Source organism: Callorhinus ursinus, unplaced genomic scaffold (assembly GCF_003265705.2).
Source record: "Callorhinus ursinus isolate GAN/ISIS: 27379988/994484 unplaced genomic scaffold, GSC_fseal_2.0 scaffold41, whole genome shotgun sequence".
Lineage (NCBI taxonomy): Eukaryota > Metazoa > Chordata > Mammalia > Carnivora > Otariidae > Callorhinus > Callorhinus ursinus.
In genome coordinates, this window is record NW_027397103.1 from 11,720,740 (window position 1) to 11,747,065 (window position 26,326).

The 26,326-nt window shown below is 45.5% G+C and overlaps 2 protein-coding genes across 2 annotated transcripts; both read right to left on the bottom strand.

The window, feature by feature from the left end:
* Positions 1 to 5,622: 5,622 nt before the first annotated feature.
* Positions 5,623 to 7,673, bottom strand: HCAR2 (hydroxycarboxylic acid receptor 2). The gene has a single exon (XM_025889813.2). The coding sequence runs from the start codon at positions 7,598 to 7,600 to the stop codon at positions 6,509 to 6,511; it is 1,092 nt and encodes a 363-aa protein (XP_025745598.1). The 5' UTR covers positions 7,601 to 7,673; the 3' UTR covers positions 5,623 to 6,508.
* Positions 7,674 to 18,186: 10,513 nt separating this feature from the next.
* HCAR1 (hydroxycarboxylic acid receptor 1) lies at positions 18,187 to 22,211 on the bottom strand. The gene has a single exon (XM_073881236.1). The coding sequence runs from the start codon at positions 21,422 to 21,424 to the stop codon at positions 20,411 to 20,413; it is 1,014 nt and encodes a 337-aa protein (XP_073737337.1). The 5' UTR covers positions 21,425 to 22,211; the 3' UTR covers positions 18,187 to 20,410.
* Between the last annotated feature and the right edge of the window lie 4,115 nt (positions 22,212 to 26,326).

The window sequence follows — 26,326 nt, forward strand, 5'->3', positions numbered from 1 at the left end:
CCTGAATGTATCTTTTGACAACTTGGTTTTTGCTTTAGATATTATGCTCAAGATTCAGTCCTACTGATACAAGTACCTCTGGGTCTTTTTTTTTCACTGCTACTTAGTATTCCACCAGGAGCCTGTATCCCTATGTATCTCTTCCCTTACTAATGGACACCTAGGTTCTTTCCTCTTTTTTCCTTTTTTTGTTTTTTCTTTCACTATTACAAATGATGTTACAGTGAATATCCTTGATCTGCCTTCTTATGAAATGGTAGCTTCTTTAGAAAGACAAGAAGGGCCTTCAAAAAGGAAGGAAGGGGCCAATCACTAGTTAGCTTTGAGAACAGAAACTAGTATCTAGAGCACCCTCCATGTGCAAGGTACTGTGCTGGGCAGCTTAAGTATGTGATCTCAGCTTGGACCTGGGAGATGCCTGGGCGCCTAAGTTGTTGGGCAGCCTGGAAAGTTCTGGGAATATTGACCCAAATGTGTCAAGGTATTCACCCTACCTTTTTCAGTTCACATTGCTTATCTCTTATTTTGCATTTTTTTCAGAACTTTAAAGGTAAAGACTCTCAAGTCAGACCTCTGGCCTCTGTTCTCTTGGTCCCTTACTCATAGACTGTTGACTTCAGGCAAACTATTCAAACTCTCTGAGCCTCAGTTCCCTTACCTGCAAAATGGAAATAGCACCTCCCCTATGAAGTTATTGGGAGGATGAAGTGAGATCACCCACATAAAATACTTCACTCAGTGTCTGACAGGTGAGTAAATCTTAGATATCCTTGGTGGCAATCAAATGATGATGCTGAGGAAAGCAATGTTTCTCTTATTTTGGGTCTGTCTTTGCCTCATGTTGCTTTATGAGAACCAAAAGCAGGGGAGCCTGGCGGGCTCAGTCCCTAGAGCATGGGACTCTTGATCTCAGGGTTGTGAGTTTGAGCCCCATGTTGGGTATAGAGATTACTTAAAAAAACGTTTTTAATAAAAAAAAAAAAGCAGATCATCAGTACCATTTTCCTATTCAAGTATCATAATCAAGAGGAGGGATATTTTGTAAACATGTTGAAAAGGAACCCAGTTTTTCAACCTGATGACATCAGTAGGTCAACTCACTTTTTCTCCTTTTCGATTGTATGGGGAACATCATGTACCTTTCCCAATACCTGTTGATGGGTATAAATCCCTCTGTGGGTATGGCCAGAACACTGAGTATATCAATATTTGTTAAGAGCATAGAAGTGCTTGCCTTTCATTTGTCAGGGCCGTGGGATTGTGGACTATAGGTCAAGCCTGACGTTTGTAATGCCCTAAAGAGACAAGGTGGCCAAATCTTAAATTTGAGCTCCAAGAGAATAGCAACAACACCAGTTGCAGAATAGTCATGTTTCATTTATCGTAGAAGACACAAAACTTAGTGAACAGAACGTCATGGCTAGGTATTCCTGCAGCTAAGCCTGCTGAAGAGTATTTCTTTGCCCCAAATTTATGAAGCAATATATAAAATTTCAAACACTTTAAATCTCCAGGAAGACCTTCTGAAGGGCTCTAGAACCCACATCTGGAGGTCTACTTCCAAATGGGTTTGGGGCACGTGAACTGTGTGGCTTCCGAAGGTTGACTGATTACTTTTCCATTCTTTTGGGACCACCGTCTTATAACATGGCAGCAAGAGAACTGAGATCCACTGAAAAAAAGTCCAAACATGCTGTGTATGAGTGGCATGGAAAGTGATCTGGAATGTTATCTGAGGAACACCTGGCAGAGAGCATGTCTTTACCCAAACAGTAATTTTATTTTATTTTTTTAAAAGATTTTATTTATTTATTTTGACAGAGAGAGACACACAGCGAGGGGAGAGGGAACACAAGCAGGGGGAGTGGGGGAGCCTGATGCGGGTCTCGACCCCAGGACCCTGGGATCATGACCTGAGCCGAAGGCAGACGTTTGACGACTGAGCCACCCAGGCGCCCCCCAAACAGTAATTTTAAAATACGCTTTGCACCGCTGTTGTGTGAATCTTCATGACTTCATCACTCTTTCATAGAGAGTGGTTTGGGACCAGTCAGATTCTCTCGTGTGAGAGTCTGACTGGAGAGACACAGGTATGGAGAGGTTAAGTCAGGTTCATGGCTAAGAGCTGGACGAAGGGTTGTGAGCTGGTCCCCTGGCGTTGCCTGACCCTGCTTTAACTCTCTCTCAGTTTCTTTTTTTTTTTTTAAGATTTTATTTATTTATTTGAGAGAGAGAGAATGAGAGATAAAGAGCACAAGGGGGCAGGTCAGAGGAAGAAGCAGACTCCCTGCTGAGCAGGGAGCCCGATGCGGGACTCGATCCCGGGACTCCAGGATCATGACCTGAGCCAAAGGCAGTCGCTTAACCAACTGAGCCACCCAGGCACCCTCTCTCTCAGTTTCTGTGAGATACGCCAGTATCTTTCCTCTCTTTTGATTTTTCATTTTTTGCTTAAGCTAATTTGAAGTGTGTTTCAGACACTTGCATTTATGAGGCGCTTGAGTTAAACAATTATAATAAGGCATCTTCTTACTACAATGAGGGGAAAAAAAAGGAATTTCCTTCTCAGGAACTTGGCCGGTAACACCAACAGCCCAGCGTCAACTGTCAAAGAATTTCATCAAAATTTCAGTTCTGCTTTGAAGAAGTTCCCAATTCAAACCAAAAGATGGGGAGAGTAGGAGATGATCCATGGCCCAATTTGGTTGGTAAATGATCCATTTCTGATACTTAGTGACCCAACCAAATGCCACCACAGGCCAGGGTACCACGGATAGCCAATTCTTCAGCAAAATTCTGAGTACAGAAGCCAAGTGGGGGAAGACAGGAGTCAGGACCATCTGGGAAGACAGCTGCTTGTTCTAGGTGGGACGGCCAACAGAGCGACAGATCGTAATCAGGAAATATGTTGAAAATGAAACTACAAGGTGTATTAAGGACCAGGATCCTAGGTGTGAGTTAGACCCCTCTCTTCAGGCAAGGCACTGTGGGTCAGGGAGACTAATAAATTTGGAAAGGCAAGGGAGTTCATCAAATCAGAAACAAACATAAGTTTAAAGCCCCAATTATATGGTTCTAGACTTAGGGGTAATCTCTTCAAGTTTGGAAGAGATTGTTTGGGAGCAGTTAAAATGAGGTCCTACTTTTTTTTTTTAAGATTTATTTATTTATTTATTTGACAGCGAGAGCAGGAACACAAGCAGGGGGAGTGGGTGAGGGAGAAGCAGGCTTCCTGCAGAGCAGGGAGCCCAATGTGGGGCTCAATCCCAGGACCCTGGGATCATGATCTGAGCCGAAGGCAGATGCTTAACGACTGAGCCACCCAGGCACCCGAAGGTCCTACTTTTTATATAATAAACGCATAGAACTCATAGCCCCCAAACTGGTACCCTCCAAAATAAAGAGGAAGTAATGGGAAATCAATGCATATATGATTATAACTGCCCCTTCCAGGGGTGCCTGGCTGGTTCAGTCGGTAGAGCACGTGACTGTTGATCTTGGGGTTGTGAGTTCAAGCCCCATGTTGGGTGTTGAGATCATTTAAAAAATTAAATCTTTTTTTTTAAAGATTTTATTTATTTGATAGAGAGAGACACAGTGAGAGAGGGAACACAAGCAGGGGGAGTGGGAGAGGGAGAAGCAGGCTTCCCGCTGAGCAGGGAGCCCGATGCAGGGCTCGATCCCAGGACCCTGAGATCATGACCTGAGCCGAAGGCAGACGCTTAACAACTGAGCCACCGAGGCACCCCTAAAAAAATTAAATCTTAAAAACAAATAACTGCCCCTTTCAACATAGAAACAGGCACACATATGCTATACCACAGTGTGAGACTGGATGGAACACATCATTGGTTTAGTCCAGAATAACATTACTTGCTCCCATTTTTTAAAATTATTTATTTATTTATTTATGTATGTATGTATGTATGTATGTATGTATGTAAGTTCTATGCCTAACGTGGGGCTTGAACTCATGACCCCGAGATCAAGAGCCGCATGCTCTTCTGACGGAGCCGGTCAGGTTACATTAATACTGACATTCCCTCTGGACAGGGAAACAGAAATATTTAGTAGAAGACTCCTCTCTTAAAAAATGTTACTGATGGGCGCCTGGGTGGCTCAGTTGGTTAAGCGACTGCCTTCGGCTCAGGTCATGATCCTGGAGTCCCGGAATCGAGTCCCGCATCGGGCCCCCTGCTCGGCGGGGAGGCTGCTTCTCCCTCTGACCCTCCCCCCTCTCATGTGCTTTCTCTGTCATTCTCTCTCTCTCTCAAATAAATAAATAAAATCTTAAAAAAAAAATGTTACTGATGATCAAGGATGATGATGATGATGTTCTTATTTTATAGACATGACAAATTGTGATTTAATGCTTTTTAAAGATTTTTCTTTTTTTTTAAGATTTTATTTATTCACTTGAGAGAGAGTGTGTGAGAGACAGAGAAAGAACATGAGTGGTAGGGAGGGGCAGAGGGAAAGGGAGAAGCAGACTCCCCACTGAGCAGGGAGCTTGACGCCGGGCTCAATCCCAGGACCCCGAGATCGTGCCCTGAGCCAAAGGCCGATGCTTAACCGACTGAGCCACCCAGGCGTCCCCCCCGTGCCTTGTTCTATCTCCACCAACCACCCAGAGCAGCATCTGACACATCGTTGGTGCTTAATACCTAAAAGCTGATGGAAGGGCGCCTGGCTGGTTCGGTCAGTAGAACATGCAACTCTTGATCTCAGGGTTGTGAATGCAAGCCCCACCTTGGACACAGAGCCTGCTTTAAAAATGAATAAATAAATGAAAGCTGATGGAACTCCTGAGCAAACGGATGGATGTGAGTTAGTGCTGAACTGGTCCGAGTTTCCCAGCCAGGCTCGCTGCTGACTCATGCATGGGAAGCTGGGGGAACGTACTCCTTTCCTCTGAGCTCATGTCTGCCACTTCTTCTCTTTGAGGTGATCTCTGCTTTAACTTTCTACTTCTAGGAATCAACAGGAGAACCGGGCAAGCAAAGCACTCCGAAAGCACTTCAATATGAGAACGTCTGTCTGTTCTTCATTTTTTGCCATTTAAGCTCTGGCTTGGAGTCTAAGTCTCTCCCTTTCTTATCTGTATCTGAGTCAGGATGGCAAAGCAAGCCGCATCTTGCTAAGGAATCAAGGAGGGACAGGCTGGGGATGAAAGCGTAACAGAAACTTGGACTGATCACAGACTCAAACCGGTACATCTCCTTTCCATCCCAGAACTGGGAACAGAAACTGTTCCATAGGAAATTCTTTCTTTTCCCTCCCTCTTCTGCAAACACCCCGGTCTGTCCCAATTCCTTTTTTAAGACACAAATAGTCATAGCAATATTCACCCTGAATAGAATGTACAGGGCCCCTGCAACCCTGTTTGCACCACCCTTCCAAATTAAATGATTTTTACTTATTCCCAGCCCTTCCTCATCCTGGTCCTAAAGCAGGTGCAATTTTTACTTAACTCTCTTGATGCAGCTCAGTGTCTACCTCCTTTCCTTACTTGACAGTATTTGGTATGTTCTGTCGGGACACAGTTAACAACCCATAAAGGTCTCCGCTTAAGTAAGAAGTCCCTTTCTGTGAACCATCACCCAGACACATGCAACACCAGACTGTGTGTCTCACATCAAAATTTATTGAAGTGGTAGATTTCTTATAAGGACAGGAACACAAGCAAATGAACCAGAAGGAACCTTCTCCCTCTAACCATTGGGCAGCATTTCCCTTTTAACGACAAAACCAAACAGGTGGGAAGCAGCTGTCTTCTCTGAAGCCTCTAACCCTCAGCCTTCCAATTAGTCAACAGGAGAGGAATGGATTAGGCGCAGGTCGCTGCAAAATGCCTTTTCTTTCTCTCAGTAAGACTGTTTTGCTCAGTCCTGCCCTGGCTAATCCCTCTCTTACCTCAACCGGAAACTCAGATATTAACCAAAGCTTACAAGTCTCCTGCCCGGTGCTTTTCTGCTAAAGCTTGGCTGAAAGATGAATCGGTCCCTTGGAATGTGGGTGACCTACTGGCTTCTTTAATGATTCCTGGCCTCCGCCCAGGGGCCATAACTCCCCTCCAACCACTTAGCTTTCCTTATCCCGGCTAGAGCCCGACCGACTGGGTATCGCCCCCAGGAGCTGAGAGCCATCCCTGCCTCAGGCAGGTGAGGGAAGGAGGCCAGTGAATCACGGGTGCTCATGGGCGTCTCCCTGGCTCCAGCTCTACTCTGCAGAAGTGTGGACAGTTTGGCCGTCTTCGGTTCTGTGAGTGCCAGAGACTGAGCAGAAATCTCAGAAGCTTTACTCTCTGTTCCTCCCAAGAGTCCTCTGGTGACGCTCCACAACCAGGCAGCCCACTCTGCCACACTCCTTCTCTAAATCCGATTCTCCGAATCTGGAAATTCCAGGAAACCACAGGCCACGTCTCATGATGTTACTCTGTGCACCCAGCCAAACTCTTTCCCCAGAGACCTTGGTTCTTGGTGACCATCTCACTTCTTGGCTCGGGTATTTAGCGAGAAGCTGGGGTCGGATAAGAAGGGTTCCATGGCTCACCGGCGTGGGCCACTAAATTGTCTGGCACACTCCTGGTGGCGCTCAGATCCCCCGTGAGCTCCATGCTTGTGCTCTGGTTATTATCTGACTGTTGGGGCGTCTTCTCCCGCAGGTAGCGGTTGATCAGGGTGGAGAAGAAGTTGGGAAAAGATGGGCTGGAGAAGTAGTACACCAAAGGGTCCAGCATGCTGTTCATGTAGGTGAAGCTAAGGGTGATGAAAAATGCCAGGTCAACCGAGCGATACATGTCACAGTTCCTCGTGCCCACGGTGTGCAAGAGCCAAAAAATGCGTATGCGCACAGCCACGCTGGGCAGGAAACAGATGATGAAGACAATGGCCACCACCATGATGAAGTTGATGGCCCTCCTGATCTTGGCATGTCTGTCCATTTGTCGCTGGCGCAGGCTCCAGATGATTCTGGCTGAGCAGAACAGGATGATGCCCAGGGGCAGGATGAACTCCAGGAGGAACATGGCATCATGCCACCTGAAGGTATGGCAGATGCTAAAGCTGCTGCACAAATTCGCATCTTGGTTCCTGATCAACATTTTTTTGTTCAGGAGGTGACCCGTGAGGCCGATGGTGACACCCCACAAGAGGCAGGATATAATGGCCGCTGTCCGATTTGAGATCTTGTTCAGAGCGTGGTGAGGATGGACCACCCGGAAGTACCTGTCCACAGCCACCACCGTGAGGAAGATGATGCTGCCCTGGCGGTTCATGGCCAGCATGAACAGCATCAGCCGGCAAGGGACGTCCCCGAACCTCCAGTCCCACTTCCTCACATAGTTGTCCGTCAAGAATGGCAGGCAGATGATCAGGAGAAAGTCAGCCACAGCCAAGTTGAACAGGAAAATCCGGCTGGATTTCCAGGACTTGAGGTGAAAGCAGAAAATCCACAGGGCAAGGCCATTGCCCAGGAGCCCGAACACAAACTCCAGCCCCAACACCGTCGGCAGCACATTGGCTATGAAGTCATCCCGGAACACACAGCAGTTCTTCTTGTCTATTTCCAGAAAATGATTCTGCTGCTGGTGCGGGTTCATGAGTGGAACGAGTCGGTCCTAGCGAGTGCTCAAGGAAAGAGGCGTGTGTCTGAGTGGCGAACGCGAGGTTCAGCTCCCGCCTTTATGTCATGTCAGGGTGATGAAACTGGTGACTGAGTGCTTACCAGGAAACTACGAAATCCCTTAAAAAAAAAAAAAGCCAGCAAGGCTCTTATGCAATCTGCTGTTTGCATAAACAAGTAATAAAAATCCCCTGGGGAAGACAGGAACCCACAAAGTTTCCTAAATGTAAAGGATAAGTTTAGGCAAGCCGTCTGTCCTTTGTGAGTTATGGCAATGCGGAGGGCTTCCCTTTGGAAGGCTGTGTGCCAGCATCCCGAGCGCTTAGCTTTGGAGAACTGATTCACTGTTGGGTGGTTGACTTACATAATGAATGACAACGGCAATAATAATTTCCCATGCTAAACAGCATGGTTTTCCAGAAATGTTAAGAACAACTATGTAGTATTAGCATGCATATGACTTAAGAAACAGTAACATGTATATGATTTCTTTGGAACCACCAAGGAGACAGTAACTGTCTATTTTATGAGGACAGATGTGTTGCATTTGATGTTTCCCTGCCATATTCTCTGTACCAGCACAGATTGCTTTTCCACACCAGAACTTTGCAATTAAGCTCTAGTTAGGAGAAAGGAGAAAAGATACTTGAGAACAGCATACAATTTCATAAGATATTTGAAAACTTGAACCCAGTTTGGATTGCCAGTGGTATGTTACAATAAACCGAGTTTTTGTTTGTTTTGTGTTAGACTTTGATAGGCTTCTGTGCTCAAGTAAGCAATGTATTCTGAAGTATGTGATTTTTATTTTTATTTATTTATTTATTTAAATATTTTATTATTTACCTAGAGAGAGACAGAGAGAGAGGGAATACAAGCAGGGGGAGCGGGAGAGGGAGAAGCAGGCTTCCCGCGGAGCAGGGAGCCCGACGTGGGGCTCGATCCCAGGACCCTGGGACCATGACCTGAGCTGAAGGCAGATGCCTAACGACTGAGCCACCCAGGTACCCCTATTTTTATTTTTTTAAAGATTTATTTATTTATTTATTTCAGAGAGAGAGAGAGAGCACGAGTGGGAGGGGCAGAGGGAGAGAGAATCTCAAGTGGATTCTGTGCTGAACGTGGAGCCTGAAGTGGGGCTTGATCTCATGACCCTGAGATCTCAACCCGAGCTGAAACCAAGAGTCAGATGCTCAACTGACTGCACCACACAGGTGGGCCCTTAAAGTATGTGATTCTTAAAAATCAATAAGCGTTATTTTTTTAGAGTTTTAGCTTCACAGCAAAATTGAGCAGAAAGTACAAAGAGTTCCTGTACCCTCCTGTACCCCATCCACAGCCTCGCCCCACTAAGTGCATGTGCATGATATTTTAAAAGGCTCTATTTTCAGAAAATCAAACTTAAAGGGATGGGACCTTTGAGGACTTTGAACTCTGCCTCACAGCAGATCACCATTTCACACATCATTTCTTTGCGTTTTAGTATAATTGGGTGTAACCCTATGGAACATTTCTACCCTTTAATATTTTGGCTATGATCCTTGCTGAGCAAGAGGTTCTAAAATGTGTTGCTTCTACTTTGAGTTAAAAATAGGAAACTGGGGGCGCCTGCCTGGCTTAGCCGATTTAGTATCTGCCTTCAGCTCAAGTTGTAATCCCGGGGTCCTGGGATCGAGCCCTGCGTCGAGCTCCCTGCTCAGCAGGAAGCTTGCTTCTCCCTCTCCCTCTGCCACTCCCCCTGCTTGTGCTCTCTCTCTCTCTCTCTCTCTCTATCAAATAGATAAATAAAATATTTTTTAAAAAGAATAATATACACAGGAATAAATTTAACCAAGGAGGTGAAACACCTGTACCCTGAAAACTGTAAGACATTGATGAAAGACATTGAAGAAGACACAAAGAAATGGGAAGACAAATTCCATGCTGATGGATTGGAAGAACAAATATTGTTGTTGTTTTTTTTTAAGATTTTATTTATTTGAGAGAGAGAGAATGAGAGAGAGAGCACTTGAGAGGGGGGAGGGTCAGAGGGAGAAGCAGACTCTCTGCCAAGCAGGGAGCCGGATGCAGGACTCGATCCAGGGACTCCAGGATCATGACCTGAGCCAAAGGCAGTCGCTTAACCAACTGAGCCACCCAGGTGCCCAGGAAGAACAAATATTGTTAAAATTTCTATACTGCCCAAAGAAATCTACAGATTCAATGTGCTCTCTATCAAAATTCCAATAGCATTTTCTGTAGAAATAGAACAACAATTTATTTTTTGTAGAAATAGAACAAAAATTCCAGTAGCATTTTTTTTGGTAGAATAGAACAAATAATTCAATAGAAAAAAATAACAATTTTGTGTACAGAGCCACAAAAGACTCCAAGTAGCCAAAGCAATCTTGGGAACGAAGAACAAAGCTAGAGTCATCACACTACTGATTTCAAGCTATATACCAAAGCTATAGTAATCAAAACAGTGTGGTATTGGCATAAAAACAGACACACAGATCAATGGAATAAAATAGAGAGCCCAGAAATAAACCCATGCAAATATCGTCAATTAATTTACAACAAAGGAGCCAAGATACTGGGGAAAGGACAACCTCTTCAATAGATGTACTGGGAAAACTGGACAGCCACATGCAAATTACATTATACACGAAAATTAACTTATTTTTTTCCCTCCCTCCTTTCCTCCATACACAAAAATTAACTTTAAAAAGGCGCGCCTGGGTGGCTCAGTTGGTTAGGTGTCCAACTCTTGGTTTCCACTCAGGTCGTGATCTTATGGGTTGTGGGATTCAGCCCTGCATCAGGCTCCCCACTCAGCAGGGAGTCTGCTTGAAGATTCTCTCCCTCTGCCCCTCCCCGCACTTACGTGCACATGGGCACGAGCGCGCCCTCTCTCTATTTAAAATAAATAAATCTTCAAAAACATTTAACTTAAAATACATTAAAGACTGGAACGTGTGACCTGAACCCATAAAACTCCCTACATAGGCACTAAACTCCTTGACCTTCATCTTTGTAATGATTTCTTTGGATTTGACATCAAAGACAAAGACAAAAAAGCACAAATGAACAAGTGGGACTATATCAAACTCAAAAGCTTCTGCACAGCAAAGGAAACCATTAACAAAATGAAAAGGCAAGATACTGAATGGAAGAAAATATTTGCAAATTATATATCTGGTAAGGGATTAACATCCAAAATATACAAATAATTCATACAAAACAGTTTGATTAAAAAATGGACAGGGAATCTGAATAGACATTTTTTCTAAAGGAAACATATGGATGACAAATAGGTACATGAAAAATGCTCAACATCACTAGTCATCAGGGAAATGTAAATCTATACCACAATGTAATATCACCTCACACCTGTTAGAATGGCTATTATCAAGAAGACAAGAAATAACAGGTGTTGGTGAGGCTGTGGAGGAAAGGGAACCCTCTTGTGCTATTGGTGGGAATGGATATTGGTGCAGCCATTATGGGAAACAGTATGGAGGTTTCTCAAAAAATTAAAAAAAGAAATACCATACCATCCAGCAATCCCATTTCTGGGTATTTATCTGAAGAAAACGAAAACACTAACTTGAAAAGGTATCTGCATGCCCATGTTCCTTGTAGCATTATTCACAATAGCCAAGATATGGAAAAAACCTAAGTGTCCATAGGCAGATGAATGGGTTAAAAAAAAGTGTATCTATCATCTATCTATCTATCTATCTATCTATCTATCTATCTATCTATTCATGGAATATTATTGAACCATAAAAAAGAATGAAATTATTAAACCATAAAAAAGAGTGCAATCTGACCATTTGTGACAACATAGATGGACTGTGAGGGTATTTATGCTAAGGGAAAAAAGTCAGATGGAAAAAGGTAAATACCCTATGATCTCTCTTACATATGGAATCATAAAAAAAACTCATGGATACAGAGAACAGATTGGTGGTTGCTAGAGGCAGGGGGTGGAGGGTGGGCAAAATGGGTGAAGGGAGTCCAAAGGTACAAACCTCCAGTTATAAAATAAATAAGTCCTGGGCATGTAACGTACACCATGGTGACTTTAGCTAATAATACTGTATTGCATATTTGAAAGTTGTGGAGAGTAAATCCTAAAAGTCCTCAGCACAAGAAAAAATTCTGTAACTATGTACAGTGACAGAGTTAACTAGACTCATTGTGGTGATCATTTCTCAATATACACAAATACTAAATCTTTATGTTGTACCTGAAACCAATGTAATGTTTTATGTTAATTATTCCTCAATTAAAAAAAAGAAGTTAAGGTGATGTTGGCTCGTACATTACAGAGAGCTTCCGATATTGCAGACCCCATGCATAAATGCCTTATTTTATTTTTTTAAAAGATTTTATTTAGGGCGCCTGGGTGGCTCAGTTGGTTAAGCGTCTGCCTTTGGCTCAGGTCATGATCCTGGAGTCCCGGGATCGAGTCCCGCATCGGGCTCCCTGCTCAGCGGGGCGTCTGCTTCTCCCTCTGACGCTGCCCCCTCTCATGTGCTCTCTCCCTCTCATTCTTTCTCTCAAATAAATAAATAAATAAATCTTTTTTTTTAAAGATTTTATTTATTTATCAGAGAGAGAAAGAGAGCGAGAGAGCACGAGCAGGGGGAACGGCAGGCAGAGGGAGAAGCAGGCTCCCTGCTGAGCGGGGGGTGGGGATGGGGGTGGGAACTCTGGGCTCCATCCCAGCACCCTGGGATCATGACCTGAGCTGAAGGCAGATGCTTAACCGATTGAGCCACCCAGGCACCCCCTCTTCTCTTTTCTTTTCAAAGTTCTCTGCCAGCTGTTAAGGCCAGCTTCTTCTCTATTTCTTTACTACTTCTCAATTTCTCCTTCATCTTCCGTAGTGGTCCAGAGGTTTCTTATTTCCCACCAGCCAAGTGTCCCAACTCAGAGTTACTTATGGCTTGCAGGGGCAAATCTCCCACAATGCCCCCAATGAACGACGCTTCCTGTACTCCCACCCTCATGTGACCCCTCCTGGTGGAATATGGACCAGCTCTATGACTCTTTTTAACCCACAGAATGTGCTGAAAGTGAAGTTTCCAAGCCCAGGCAATAAGAAGTTCTGTTTGTCTGTTTTTTGAAAGCCTTGAGAAGCTTCGTAAGAAGCCCAGCCTACCCTGTGGAAAGAACACTCAAAGAGGCCCCATAGGCACATACGACACCATATGGAGAGGGGGGTAAGGCCAGGGGTCCCACTTGAGCCTAGCTGCCCCCAGACAAGGAATGGCCAGCCGAGCCAGTCAACTCATGGGCTCAGGAAATATAATACAACCGTGGTTGTTTCAAGCCACTGAATTTTGTGGTGGTTTGCTACGTGGCAATAGATAACTAAAACACAAATCCCAGCTAAGTCCAAAGACAAATAGGGAAAACTTAACCTAAGTCTTGGTTTTCTAATCTGTAAAATGAAAATGATGGTGAGGATAATCATAGAACATCACTCACAGGGTTTTCGTGAGGATTAAATGAGATCACGTACGCAAATCTCTTAGCACAATACCTGGCACAAAGCAGACAGATAATAAATAATACCATTTTTTTTTTTAAGATTTTATTTTTAAGTCATCTCTATACCCAACTCGGGGTTCAAACTTACAACCTGGAGATCAAGAGTCACATGCTCCACCAACTGAGCCAGCCAGGGGCACCTCGCTATTATCATTTTTAATTAAAAAAAATTTATTCAGTCCAGTTCAGTGGCACACATCCAAGCTGTGATAAGATAACTAGGTATAAAGATTCAAGGTAATTGTGAAAGTCACAGATTCCAAGTGGACTTGCCACAAAACCCGGTGGGATCACTCACTCCCTTAGCTGTTGAGATGATTCATTACAAGTTTCTGTACAACTCATGCAACAGGAAGAAAAAACATAAATACATACAAGAAGAACACAAACAAGACAAAACCTGCCCATAGCACAGCGGGAAGACCGGAAATTCTACAGTAGGCATCAGAATCCAGGGAGGCCGGAATTTATATTTGGTCTGAGTGGTGGTGAACTTTCGGTTATAATCACAGAATGAGCTGGAAGATTACCTACCCCCTCAATTGATTTATTTTTTTTTCAAAGATTCTATTTTATTTATTTGAGAGAGAGAGAGAGAGAACACGAGTTGGGGAGGGGCAGAGGGAGAGAGAGAAGCAGGCTCCCGGATGAGCAGGGAGCCCGATGAGGGGCTCGATCCCAGGACCCTGGGATCATGACCTGAGCCGAAGGCAGACGCTTCACCAACTGAGCCACCCAGGTGGCCCTATCCCTCAATTTATACATGAAGAAGCTCGGGGGCTAAGAGGGTTCACGGTAGTTGATGACAGCTCCAGACCAAGCATCCAGGCCTCCAGCTTTTCTTTTTTTCAAACTTAACAATATTTGTTATTCTTTCCTAATTTTACCCGTGATTGTTGTTTTTATTTTTATTTTATTTTATTTTTTTTAAGTAGTCTCCATGCCCAACATGGGGCTTGAACTCATGACCCTGAGATCAAAGAAGCAGATACTTTACCAACTGAGCCAGCCAGGGGTCCCAACAACTATTTTAAACACACACACACACAAATATGATAAAACTGTAAAACTTAGAAGGGGAGGGTACCTTGCAAATTCCAGCTCCCGGAAATAAATATTGTCAATAGTCAGTTTTTCTGACTCTTAGTTAATAAAGTTAATAAAAGTCCTTAGGTTTGAATATCACCAACAAATCTACATTCATCCAAGAAGGAAGCAGGATATTCACAGGCAGCAAGGACAGGAAACAAATACCATTACACTAGAGCTTTAATACACCCACATAAGATGACCTCAATCCAGTGCAGCCCTACAAATGAGGCAATAGTATAAAAGTCCATGTAGTTTCATGGTTAGGGACACAGGTTTTGAAGCCTGTGCTAGATTCAAACCCAAGGCTCTGCTCTCATTGGCTGGGGTAGCCCTAAATCTTACCAACCTCTCTGAGCTTCACTTCCCTCATTTTGAAATCAGAATCAGTAATGAGCCCTACTTTGTGGACTGCAGTCAGGGTAAAACACGATCATGGATTTAAAGCATTTGCACACAGGTGGCTCAGTCGGTTAAGTGTCTGCCTTCAGCTCGGGTCATGATCCCAGGGTCCTGGAATCGAGTCCCGTGTCGGGCATCTTTCCCTCTGCCCCTTCCCTCAAGTCATGTGCATGCAGGGGCATTCTCTTTCTTTCTCTCTCTCAAATAAATAAATAAAATATATATTTTTAAATTTATGTGAGAGAGCGAGAGTGAGTGGGGGTGGGGAGAGGGAGAAACAGGCTCCCGGCTGATGTGGGGGGGCGGGGGGGGGGGGGGGGACGACATGACGACTCTGGGCTCGATCCCAGGACCCTGGGATCATGACCGGAGCCGAAGGCAGACCCTTAACCGACTGAGCCACCCAGGCGCCCCAATAAATAAAATCTAAAAAAAAAGAGAGAACCGCATTTCAGGGTTTTGAAATATAGTGTTAAATTTCATGTAAAAAACCTAAGGACAAACCAGAATAATCAAATAATCTTGAAAAAGAAGAAGAAAGTTGAACTCACACTTCCCAATTCACTTTACAGTCATCAAGACAGTGGGCTTCCGGCATAAGAAAAAACATGTAAATCAATTGGGAACGATTGAGCGTCCGAAAATAAACTTTCGCCTTTGTCGTCAGCCGATTTTCAACAAGGGTTCTAAGAAAAATCAGCGGGGAAACAAAAGTCCCAGCGCTGCTCCGACAACTGAAGAGCCACATGCTCTTCAGGTCCCTTCTTGCCCCAAACACAAAAGTTAACTCAAAATGGATTACAGACCTAAATGTAAGACAAAACTCTTAGATGAAAACCCTGAGAGTGAGGCTTCACAACCTTGTCTTAGGCAAACCTTCCTTTGCATAACTCCAAACACACAAACAACAATAACAAAGCCGATTATTGAACTTCATCGCTTTAAAAGAGTAGGACTTTGGTGTTTTTTGTTTTTTGGTTTTTTTTTAGTGTTTACTCTATGTCAGGTACTATTCTAGGTGCTTTATTCATCTAAATTCATTTAGTACTCACAACAACCCTATGGGTAGGTACTATTCTTGTCCCCGTTTTACAGAGAAGGCAAGTAAAGCATTGAGAGGTTAAGTAACTTGCCTGAGGCCACACAGCGAGTAAGTAAAGGAGATATGATTTGAACCCAGATGGTCGGGCTCCAGGGTATGCTCTCAGCCACCGCGTGCACTGCCTCACCCAGGACACCTGTCCTTTGACCCAGCACTTCAGTGTCTCCTAATCTTCTTTCGAAAACTCTAGCACATGTGCCCAAAGACACATCATTCAGATTATTCACCATAGCATGGTGGCAATCGGGGAAAATTGGAAATCACTTAAATGTCCATTAAAAGGCCATTGGTTGGGACGCCTGGGTGGCTCAGGCAGTTGAGCATCTGACTCTTGGTTTCTGCTCAGGTCGTGATCTCAGGGTCATGGATCGAGCCCTGAGTCGGGCTCCACGCTCAGCGGGGAGTCTGCTTAGGATTCTCTCTCGCCCTCTCCTTCTGCTCCTCCCCCTGCACTCTCTCTCTCTCTCTCTCTCTCAAATAAATAAATAACTCTTTAAATAAATAAATAAATAAATAAATAGGCATTGGTTAGATAAACCATATGCGGTTTGTTTATACAATGAAATAGAGTTAAAAACCATGCGTTTGATCTCTGTTCTGATGTAAGAAGCTATTCATGACAAAAATACCTTGCAAAACTATCTTTCTGTGGGGCGCCTAGGTGGCTCAGTCGTTAGGTGTCTGCCTTCAGCTCAGGTCATGATCCCAGGTCTTGGGATTGAGCCCTGTATCGGGCTCCCTGCTCCGCGGGAAGCCTGCTTCTCCCTCTCCCACTCCCCCTGCTTGTGTTCCCTCTCTCCTGCCTCTTTCTCTCTCTGTCAAATGAATAAATAAAATCTAAAAAAAAAAAACAAAAAAACCCAAAAACTATCTTTCTCTGTATCCCACTTCAGCAGACAAAACGAGATTCGTCATCTGTATGCAAGTGTTATCACTTCTAGGAAATGAGATTAAGGGGAATGGAAGGAAGATTTCAACTTCTTTATATATTTTAATTCTGATCAAAAACATATCTGCCTCTGATAATTAAAGAAATTTAGTTCTTGGGCACCTCGGTGGCTCAGTCGGTTAAGCGACTGCCTTCGGCTCAGGTCATGATCCTGGAGTCCTGGGATCGAGTCCCGCATCGGGCTCCCTGCTCAGCGGGGAGTCTGCTTCTCCCTCTGACCCTCCCCCCTCTCATGTGCTCTCTCTTTCTCTCTCTCTCTCATTCTCTCTTTCAAATAAATAAATAAAAATCTTAAAAAAAAGAAATTTAGTTCTTTTTTTAAAAAGCAAAGAATCTGAAAGGTTACTCATGAATCTTCCAGCAAGAAGTTGTGAGGGGTGCCTGGGTGGCTCAGTTGGTTAAGCATCCGACTCTTGGTTTCAGCTTAGGTTGTGATCTCAGGGTTGTGAGATTGAGCCCCATGTGGGGCTCCACACTCAGCAGGGAGTCTCCTTGAGTTTGTCTCTCTCCCTCTGCCTCTCCCTCGCTCCTTCTCTAAAAAAAAAAAGGAATTGTGAACAGACCTTCTCTCCGCAGTGGATCTCATGGCTTCACCTCTTCCCAGATTGCCTCAGACCACCCAGGGCCTTTCATTCCTTTCCCATTGACCTTCCCACAGCTTCCAAGGGACCTTTCTCACCACACTCTCTCTTACTGGGATACCTTCCCCACTGAGTCATCTGGTTGCCTCCTTTGCAACCTTCAGGGCTAAGTTCAGGAGTCACTTCCTCTGAGAAGCCCTCCCCAACCCCTGAGGTCAGGATGAAGCTCTTGGGCTCTCCTGCAGACCCGTATACTTACCACTTTCACACAGTTACTCTGAATGGTGATTTGATTTTTTTCCCTTGGCTTCTACAATAGAACCCACAGGATCAGGGGCTATGTTTTCCATTTGTGTTTCTACTGTGCCTGGTACAGAGCTGGTGCCTAATAAATGTTCCTTGAAAGATGGAATGAATGAATGAATGAATGAATGAATGAATCTTTTCAAGGGATAAAATATTAACCCCTTCCCACTCCTACTGTATCATCACTGGAAGGTGAATATAGTTAGGTCCATATGTGAACCCATCTGTTTGTTCTACTCCATCTCAACCCGTGTGTGTGTGTGTGTCTGTGTGTGTATATATAAAATTTAGGGCTCTAGCTTCATGGATGAGCTCAAAAGGGTTGACTCAAACAAAGCTGTAATCCTTGTTCTTACAGTTTCTGAAGAACACTTGATAAGATTTCTTTTTCATCACATTCTGTGAATTTAAAAAGGGAAGAGAAATTAGAGCCTAAACTGTGTTTGGGTTTTTCATTTTTCCCTCTTTTTTGTTTGTTCTTGCTGGGGGTTTTTTGTTTTTGTTTTTGTTTTGTTTTGTTTTTGTGAGAACCTCTGCTTACCCTGAGCTTCTGGACTTTTTACACTCTTTTTCTTGGAGGGTAAAGTCTTCATGAATCACACACAGGATGTGGCCTTGCTTTAGGAAACCATTTTTATTAACATGAAGCAACAAAGGAGGGGCAGTCCAGGAAAGAATTATGAGCAGGGATAGAATCCAAAGCAGAAGTGTGAGCTTCCACAAATTTCTTTCAGGAGGATATATGGTTCTTTGATGCAGATAAGAATCCTGCTTTCACTCCTCCCCAGGCAGGTGGGGAGCAGGGAAATTCGGGTAGTGATAAAAGAGCAGCTACTCGGGGACTCTGAACCCTGAGGGAAATGACTTCTATGCCTCAGCATCTCTGTGTGCAAACTGCGTTAATGTCAGAAGTCATATTATTGAGTCCTTCCTGCCAGACACAGCGCCTCATGCTTTGCCTACACTTGTTTATTCATTCAAATATTTATTGAGCACCTACTATGTGCGGGCACTCTTCTAGGCCCTGGGGAGAACGTAACAGTGAACAGAATCCCTATGCTTTGGGAGCTTACGTTTGTGGAATCTGCCCACCAACCTCTTGAAATCCATATTATTGCTCCTCCTGCTTGACATATGAGGAAATAGAAGCTGAGTGTTGAAATAAAATCTGCCCCCAGATCACACATCTAGTAAGTGGTCGAGTTGGGATTCAAATTTAGGTTCGTCAGACTTTCCAGAGCCAATACTTCTCATCTCTGGGCTGTGCGGTGCCTCTGCAAAAGGAAATAGAAAAGACAGCCAAGGGGCGCCTGGGTGGCTCAGTCGTTAAGCGCGTCTGCCTTTGGCTCAGGTCATGATCCCAGGGTCCTGGGATGGAGCCCCTTTCATCGGGCTCCCTGCTCGGCGGGAAGCCTGCTTCTCCCTCCCCAACTCCCCCTGCTTGTGTTCCCTCTCTCGCTGTCTCTCTGTGTCAAACAAATAAATAAAATCTTAAAAAAAAAAGAAAGAAAGAAAGAAAAGACAGCCGATAGGGGTGTTTCGAGGCCCAAAGAACTAAAAACTCGGAAGGTCATCTGGTGCAGAGAGTACCCTGGATATTTGAGAAAGTGTAAACAAAAGAGCCAAGAATGATTTTCAGCACTCTTGTGGCTTGAGAACAGAGCTAAGGTTGGCTTGGACTCCTTCCCCCTCAATACAGGGCAGAGGCAGCCTATCATTCCATAGAATCATCCAGTTTTGAGGGCCCCAGGTATATGTGTGGGAAATTCATGTGCGTAAGGGACATTAACTTTTCCACCCTTTGGTGTTTGTACAGAAGCCTGAAACAAGAGGAATATACTGATGTTTGCCATGAACAGGTCTAGAAACTATATTCACTGAGGGGGTGAGAGTATTAACCTCTCTGTTTGCCCTCCCCCCAAATACTTTGCTGTCACACAGGAATTGACTAAGGACCCTCCAGGTAAAAGGGATGCTAGCACAGTGCCCAGCACAGAATAAACATGCAGCAGATACTTGGAGAATGAATGAATAAATAATCTCAACTCATAGTCACATAACAAGCGGTCAAAAGCAATCATACTGGACTCAGCACTTCCCAAAGGCCAACAGGATTTTTTCCAAGCACTCAGCTCCCACTGGAAAAATCAGGGCAGGTAAGCACAGCCCCCAGCACCTCTTCTGAAATGCAAAGACTTGCAGAAAAACCGGAGCTCCGAGAAGAGCAGATTGTTTTCCTGCCGTTCTTCTTGGGCTACTGAGAAATCAGAACCATACCGCACAGGGACCCTGCGAAGATGACAATCATCAGGATCAAGACATCCCCTCTAAAGAGCTTCACTCAGCCTGAAATAAAGCTATTGACTTACTCTGGTGTCTGCTTTCCAAAACAAGTAACAACTTAAGGTCAGAGGATGGGAAATACTGCTGTCATTAAGTTCACCCACTCCCCCGGAGAAAGAACATGACTGGTTTACACATTGATGCCTATTTCCTCAGCCGTTTAAAACTACACAGGAGCCGGGCTCTTCCCATGGCCCCATCCAATACACACAAGCCCCATTTCATGCACGTCTTGTCCCGTCATTGTAATCGGGTCATAGAAAGGCAACTGACTCACTTCTCAGCTGGAACCTTCCAAAAAGGCATAGTAACCTGAATTCCGTTTCCAGACAGAGTGAGGAGGATACAGCCAAGGAAGGGCAGCATTTTCAAAGCCTCTCACCCCCTTTGCACGAAATATTTCTAGGTCATCAGTCTGTCCTCCTTGGTTTTGTCTGCCTGTTTCAGCGCCATTCCGCACAGTTGGAGATCCTACTGCACGTCGGGTTGGCTCTGGAAGCCATTTGCCATGCTGACACAACTCTTGCGACAGAGGTTTGAAATTGGCATCTCTTCCGACCTCTGGGTCCTGGAGCGTCCTGGATTCTTAGGTCTCAAACTGCAGATTTTGAGCTTGGTGTAGAATTTGGGGAACGAGGGACTCGAAAAATAATACACCAGGGGGTCCAGCATGCTGTTCATGTAGGTGAAGCTGAGGGTGACATGGAGGGCTACATGGACCGAGGGGTCACAGGCGCTTGAGGGCACCGTCCAGAGGAAATAGAGTCTGGCCGACACACTGGGCAGGTAGCACGTGACGAACACAACGGCCACCACCATGATGAACCGGGTAGCCTTCTTCATCCGAGTCTGCCTGGCCAGCTGCCGCCTCTGCTTCAGGCTCCAAACGATCTTGAAGGAGCAAAACAGGATGATGCCGAGGGGCAGGAAGAACTCGAGCTGGAACATGATGTCGTGCCAGCCGTTGGCCGACTCCATGATGAAGCTCTCGCAAGATATGGTCTTCCCATGCACACACAGATGGTTCTCCAACAAAAGATAGAGAGTCCCCAGGATGACCATGGTCCAAAGGGCACAGACGATGCCAGCCGCAGTCCGATTGGAGATGGTGTTCACCACGTGGTGGGGGTGGACCACTTTGAAGTACCTGTCCACGGCCACCACCGTGAGGAAGGTGATGCTCCCCGCCCTGTTCATGGCCAGCATGAAGAGGGCCACCCGACAGGGGATGTCCTCGAAGGCCCATTGCCTGTGTCTCCAGTAGTAGTCTGTCCGGAAGGGCAGGCAGATCATGAGAAGGAAGTCAGCCACAGCTAGGTTAAAAAGGTAAATAGTGCTCGGCTTCCAGGTCTTCATGTGAAAGCAGAAACCACACAGGGCGACACCATTGCCCAGCACACCAAGCACGAAGGCCAGGATCAGCAACGGTGGCATCACCTGGGAGATGGGGTTCCCCTCGATGAGGCAGCACGACCCGTTGTCCATGGTAGACAGAGGACGGGTGTTCTGTGTGCCGGGTGGCCCCAGGAGTCCCCACAAAGACACAGATGCTCCCCTGAATGCTACCCACTCACCCGGCCGCTGGTTTTCTGACTTCTTCACCCTGGGATGCAGGTCCCGACTGCACGTGTGGGTGGACACTGCCACTGCTAGGCGAGCAGGGACTCAGCCAAAGAGACGAGAGACTCCGGGAGGTCCTTTCTCGGCTGGCTGTCCCACGCTACCTGTCTCCCTAGCAGGTGAAGCACGGAGCACGGCCAGACTGTGACACGCAGGTGGTCATTTCTGGGGCGCGGCAGGTGGGTCCAGTGAGATTCATGCCCTAGAGCCGTCGCTGGGTCCAGCTCTGGAATGGTTTTTCTTTCCAGCCTCACTCTTGCTCTTCAGACTCCTGTGCTGGGGAGCATGCAAAGCTGCTCAGAAGGCACGAAAAAAGCTTGTTTGTCCTCCCTCCCGGTGGAGAAATACAAACATTTCCTGGAGCCGTTCTGGGCCTCTGCCTTTGCTTTCCTCCCCTAACCTTTTGCCTGACTGCCCCGTTCTCTCCCCATCCCATGGGGCTCTCCCAGGCAGTGCCAGAGGGGGAGGCTTTGCTCCACAGCTCCTCAGAGCCATTTCCTCTGCCCACACCCAGAAAGACAACACTCAAAACTCAGAAGGGTCTGTGGACAAAAAAAAGCTCTAAAAACAGCACTTGCTGGGTGTTAGAAAAATTCTGCGAGGCAATTCTTCTTTCCTTCCCTCCATTCATACCCCCTGCCCTTTGCATCCTTCCCTGGGCCCAAGTGACCGGTTGCATAACTAGCAAGACCATGCAATGGATCTGAGGTCACCTCTCATGTGTCTGTCTCCATACAACTGCCTCTTGGGGAGCCAGTTCCTCTCTCTGCTGTTTGCAAAAGAGGCTTTGGCTCTGAGTTTCTCACTAACTGTTCAAAGAAGCCAAATACCAAATGATAGATAGGCTTTTAATTTTAACTACGTGCAGAGCCCGTTGGTGGGGCAAGTGAGGGTCAGCAGTTGGTCAAGGAGTCTATCTCTAAAATAATCATGGGTAAATTTAGACAGCACCCAAGAGCAGAGTCCTTTGCTAAAATTTCCTATCCTTTGGCTTTAGAGGTGATCTGTCTGCTCTGTGCCTTTCAGCTCCCAGCTCAGGAAAGGGGTACAGGGGTGGGAAATGCATTGAGAGAATGCATAGACTCCTTCCAGAAGCTGATTTTTTTTTAAGATTTTATTTATTTATTTATTTGACAGAGAGAGAGCACAAGTAGGGGGAGCAGCAGAGGGAAAGGGAGAAGCAGGCTGCCGGCTGAGCAAGAAGCCTGATGCGAGACTCGATTCCAGGACCCCGAGATCATGACCTGAGCTGAAGGCAGATCATGACCTGAGCTGGAGGCAGACACTTAACTGACAGAGCCACCCAGGTGCCCCTTTTCAGACGCTGATTAAAGCAAAGGTCTTCCCACTGAATCCCGGACTTCAAATCAGCCCAACCACATTCCCCCTACCCCACCATGACTGTTGCCACCTCCCACCTGTGGAAACTATTGAGAGAGTTTCCTGACTGGTTTCCTTTTCTCTAATCTATTCCCTGTAATTTCTCTCCCACACCACCATGTGATTTTTCTAAAGCACAGATGGGATCATATCCTTTAAAAAAAAAAAGACAAACTTCATTCACTCCCTCCAAGCTGCCACGGCTATCGCTGTATGGCCTGTGAGCCAGACTGGGTTCTAAAGCCAGTTGGATTTGGGCCACATGTTTTAAAAACTTAGGACTGTCCTATAAAAACCTAGATTTCCAGAGTCTCTTGGAAAACTGGAAGATCTGGCTGCTGTGGGCCAACAATCACACAGAGTAACAATCAGCTAGAGCTGAGAGTAGCTGCTTCCCTGAGACAGGGTAAGCATTCTCCATTTTGCCCCAGTCCCCACCACTCCCTATTACCTGGTCAGCTTCACTCATTTATGTGCCTGGTCTCTGTGGGATTTTAAGTTTGCCACCTCTGCTCTGCACATTCCTCAGATTGGTATACAAAGCCCTTCACAGATGGTTCCCCAACTACCTTTCCAATGTCATCCTCCTACATTTTCTCCTCACACTTTACTTGTTAGTCTCATAACTTCTAATAAACAAATGTGTCCATCAAACATGTCCACTTAGCTCCCCCACTAATCCAAGAGGTCTTGGGAGATAAAGTCCATGTTCTTGGTGAATACCTTAATATGGTCAGGCTGGATTTTTCAACAAGTGGAAAATATTCTTCATTCTGTGTGAGCAGACACTGTGGAGATTCTTGTAAACATGAGTGTTTCCCTTTTCTCAAATGACTAACACGTGCCTCCTTTTTCCACGTTCTTGCCAAATCACCTTCTGTTTCTCTTTGACTACAGAATTCTCTGGAAGGCAGAGGATTAAGGAAGAAAGGTTTCCATTTCCCTGTAAATCTGCTATTGATAATAGGGGAGGCTGTGCATGTGTGGGGCAGGGGCATATGGGAACTCTCTGTACCTTCCTCTCAGTTTTGCTATGAAGCTAAAACCTCTCTAAAAAAAGAAGTAATCTGGGGCGTCTGGGTGGCTCACTGGGTTAAGCATCTGCCTTTGGTTCAGGTCATGATCCCAGGGTCCTGGGACCGAGCCCTGCATCAGGCTCCCCGCTCAGTGGGAAGCCTGCTTCTCCCTCTGGCGCTCCCCCTGCTTGTGCTCTCTCTCTCTGCCAAATAAATAAATAAAATCTTTGAAAAAAAATAAAATAAAGAAATAGTCTTAAAAAATTCAAACCAAATTTTATTACTGATCTTTTTTTACTCCTAGCTACTGATCACAAAGCCTAATGCAAATTGAGGCCTTATTGATTTAAGAATGCATAGTCAATGAACCTATAAGGTGTTTCTGCTAGATGCTTTAGGATCCCCCAAATGAGGAAGATAACATTCGCTGTCTGGAGCTGAGTGTTTAGTAGGGAAAATAAGACAACTATGTAAGTAACGATTTTAAGAAGCACATTGAGGGTGCCTGGGTGGCTCAGACGGTTAGGCATCTGCCTTCAGCTCAGGTCATGATCCCGGGGTCATGGGATCGAGTCCCACATTGGACTCCCTGCTCAGCGGGGAGCCTGCTTCTCCCTCTGCCTGCCACTCCCCCTGCTTGTACTCTCTCTCTAATAAAAAATAAAAAATCTTAAAAAAAAAAAAAGGAAGCACATTGAACAAGCAGATTGAGGTAGTATCTTTCAAAACGTAGTAGACACACCACAAATGATATGTGAGGTTATTGTGGATGATCTGGTGTAATATACATATATATTTTGACTTTGTAGCTACAACTTTACTTTAAAAATCTGTTTGAAAAAAAATCCAACTGGTCCACCAGAGTTTTATGAATGAGGGGAATAAGGGAGAGCTGTTAAAATTTGTAGGGGCAGAAATGAAAGGAACAGACATTCCAGACCAAATGAAGAGTGTGGAAGAAGTAAGAAGAGAGGCATTTGAGAAGTTTGGAATCTGGAGTCCACGTCACAGAACCACGAGGAATGAAACAGTCCACGCTGATTGGAGCTGTTTTACGGGACACTTTGAACTCAGCGGGAGTGGGGAGCCATTTTGGAGTGAGCGGCATCGTGAAAGATCAGGGGAATGGTTGAAAAAGAGAGAAAGGGGAGCAACAGGCTTTTGTCACCCCCCTTCTCCTGCCTGCTCCAGAGCCACAGAGCTGCCCACAGTTGCCCCCAGGAATTCTTTAGGCTCAGATCCATGTGTTCCCTCTAGTGTGGTCTGCGGTAAGCCACGGAGCGGGTATTACTGGGGAATGCGGGCCTCGGGATCACTGAAGCCCACTCCCTTAAGGACCAGCACTGAAGAAAAAGGTTTCTCATCCTCTCCCTCAGATTCTACACCAGACAAAGGGAGCAGTTAGCACCATCCACGTAGCACAAGCCCTAAGCTTGGTTCCCTCTTCTTCCTCATGAACCACAATCCCCAATCTGTCAGCTCTACGCCCTAAATCTCTCTCCACCCATGTTGCTACCACTACGGCTGGTCCAAGATTCTGGAGGAACGGGACCGTCCCCTGACGGGTCCTCCTGCCTCCTGCCTTGCTCCTCCTCCAATCCATTGTCCAAAACTCAAATCTGATGAGGCTACTCACTTGGCTGAACGCTCCAGCGGCTCTCCTGTTGTCCTTAGCAGAGAATTCAAGACGACCAACAAGGCACGGCAGGAACTGGTCTGGACACCTCCCGCAGCAGCTGTACTGTGTTTAGTATCCAGAGGCTGTCCTATAGAAGCTTCTGGGGACATCCTTCCTTCCCCCCAATCCTGGATAACTCCTCTTTTGTCAGCCTCAGCCTAGACCAGTATCTTCCAATAGAACTTTCTACAATGATGGAAATGCTTTGTAATATACATGTAGCTACTGAGCCCTTGAAGTGGGGCTAGTGGAGCCTGAATTTTCAATATTATTTAATTAATTTAAAGTTTAAAAGCCATATGTGGTTTGTGGCTAACCCATTTCCTACAAGTGCCAAGCCTTCTGTGGATCTCCCTCTCCAGTCTGGGTTAGGCCCTCTTCTCGACCCTGCTTCTGGTACCCATGTGCTTACCACACATTATTATTATTGTTATTTAAAGATTTATTTATTCATTTTGGAGAGAGAGAGCATGCCCTCGAGTGTGGGGAGGGAGGGAGAGAGGGAGAGAGAGAAACTACAAGCAGACTCCCTGCCCATGGAGCCCAAAGTGGGGCTTGATCCCAGGACCCCGAGATCACAACCTGAGCCGAAATCAAGAAGAGGTTGCCCAACCAACTGAGCCACCCAGGCACTCCTTATCACACATTATTTACCTGTGTGTGTTTCCCTCTGCCTCTGTCTCTATAAAGACA

Coding starts and splice junctions, on each gene's coding strand:
- HCAR1 (XM_073881236.1), bottom strand. CDS start 21,424: ATGGACAACGGGTCGTGCTGCCTCATCGAGGGGAACCCCATCTCCCAG.
- HCAR2 (XM_025889813.2), bottom strand. CDS start 7,600: ATGAACCCGCACCAGCAGCAGAATCATTTTCTGGAAATAGACAAGAAG.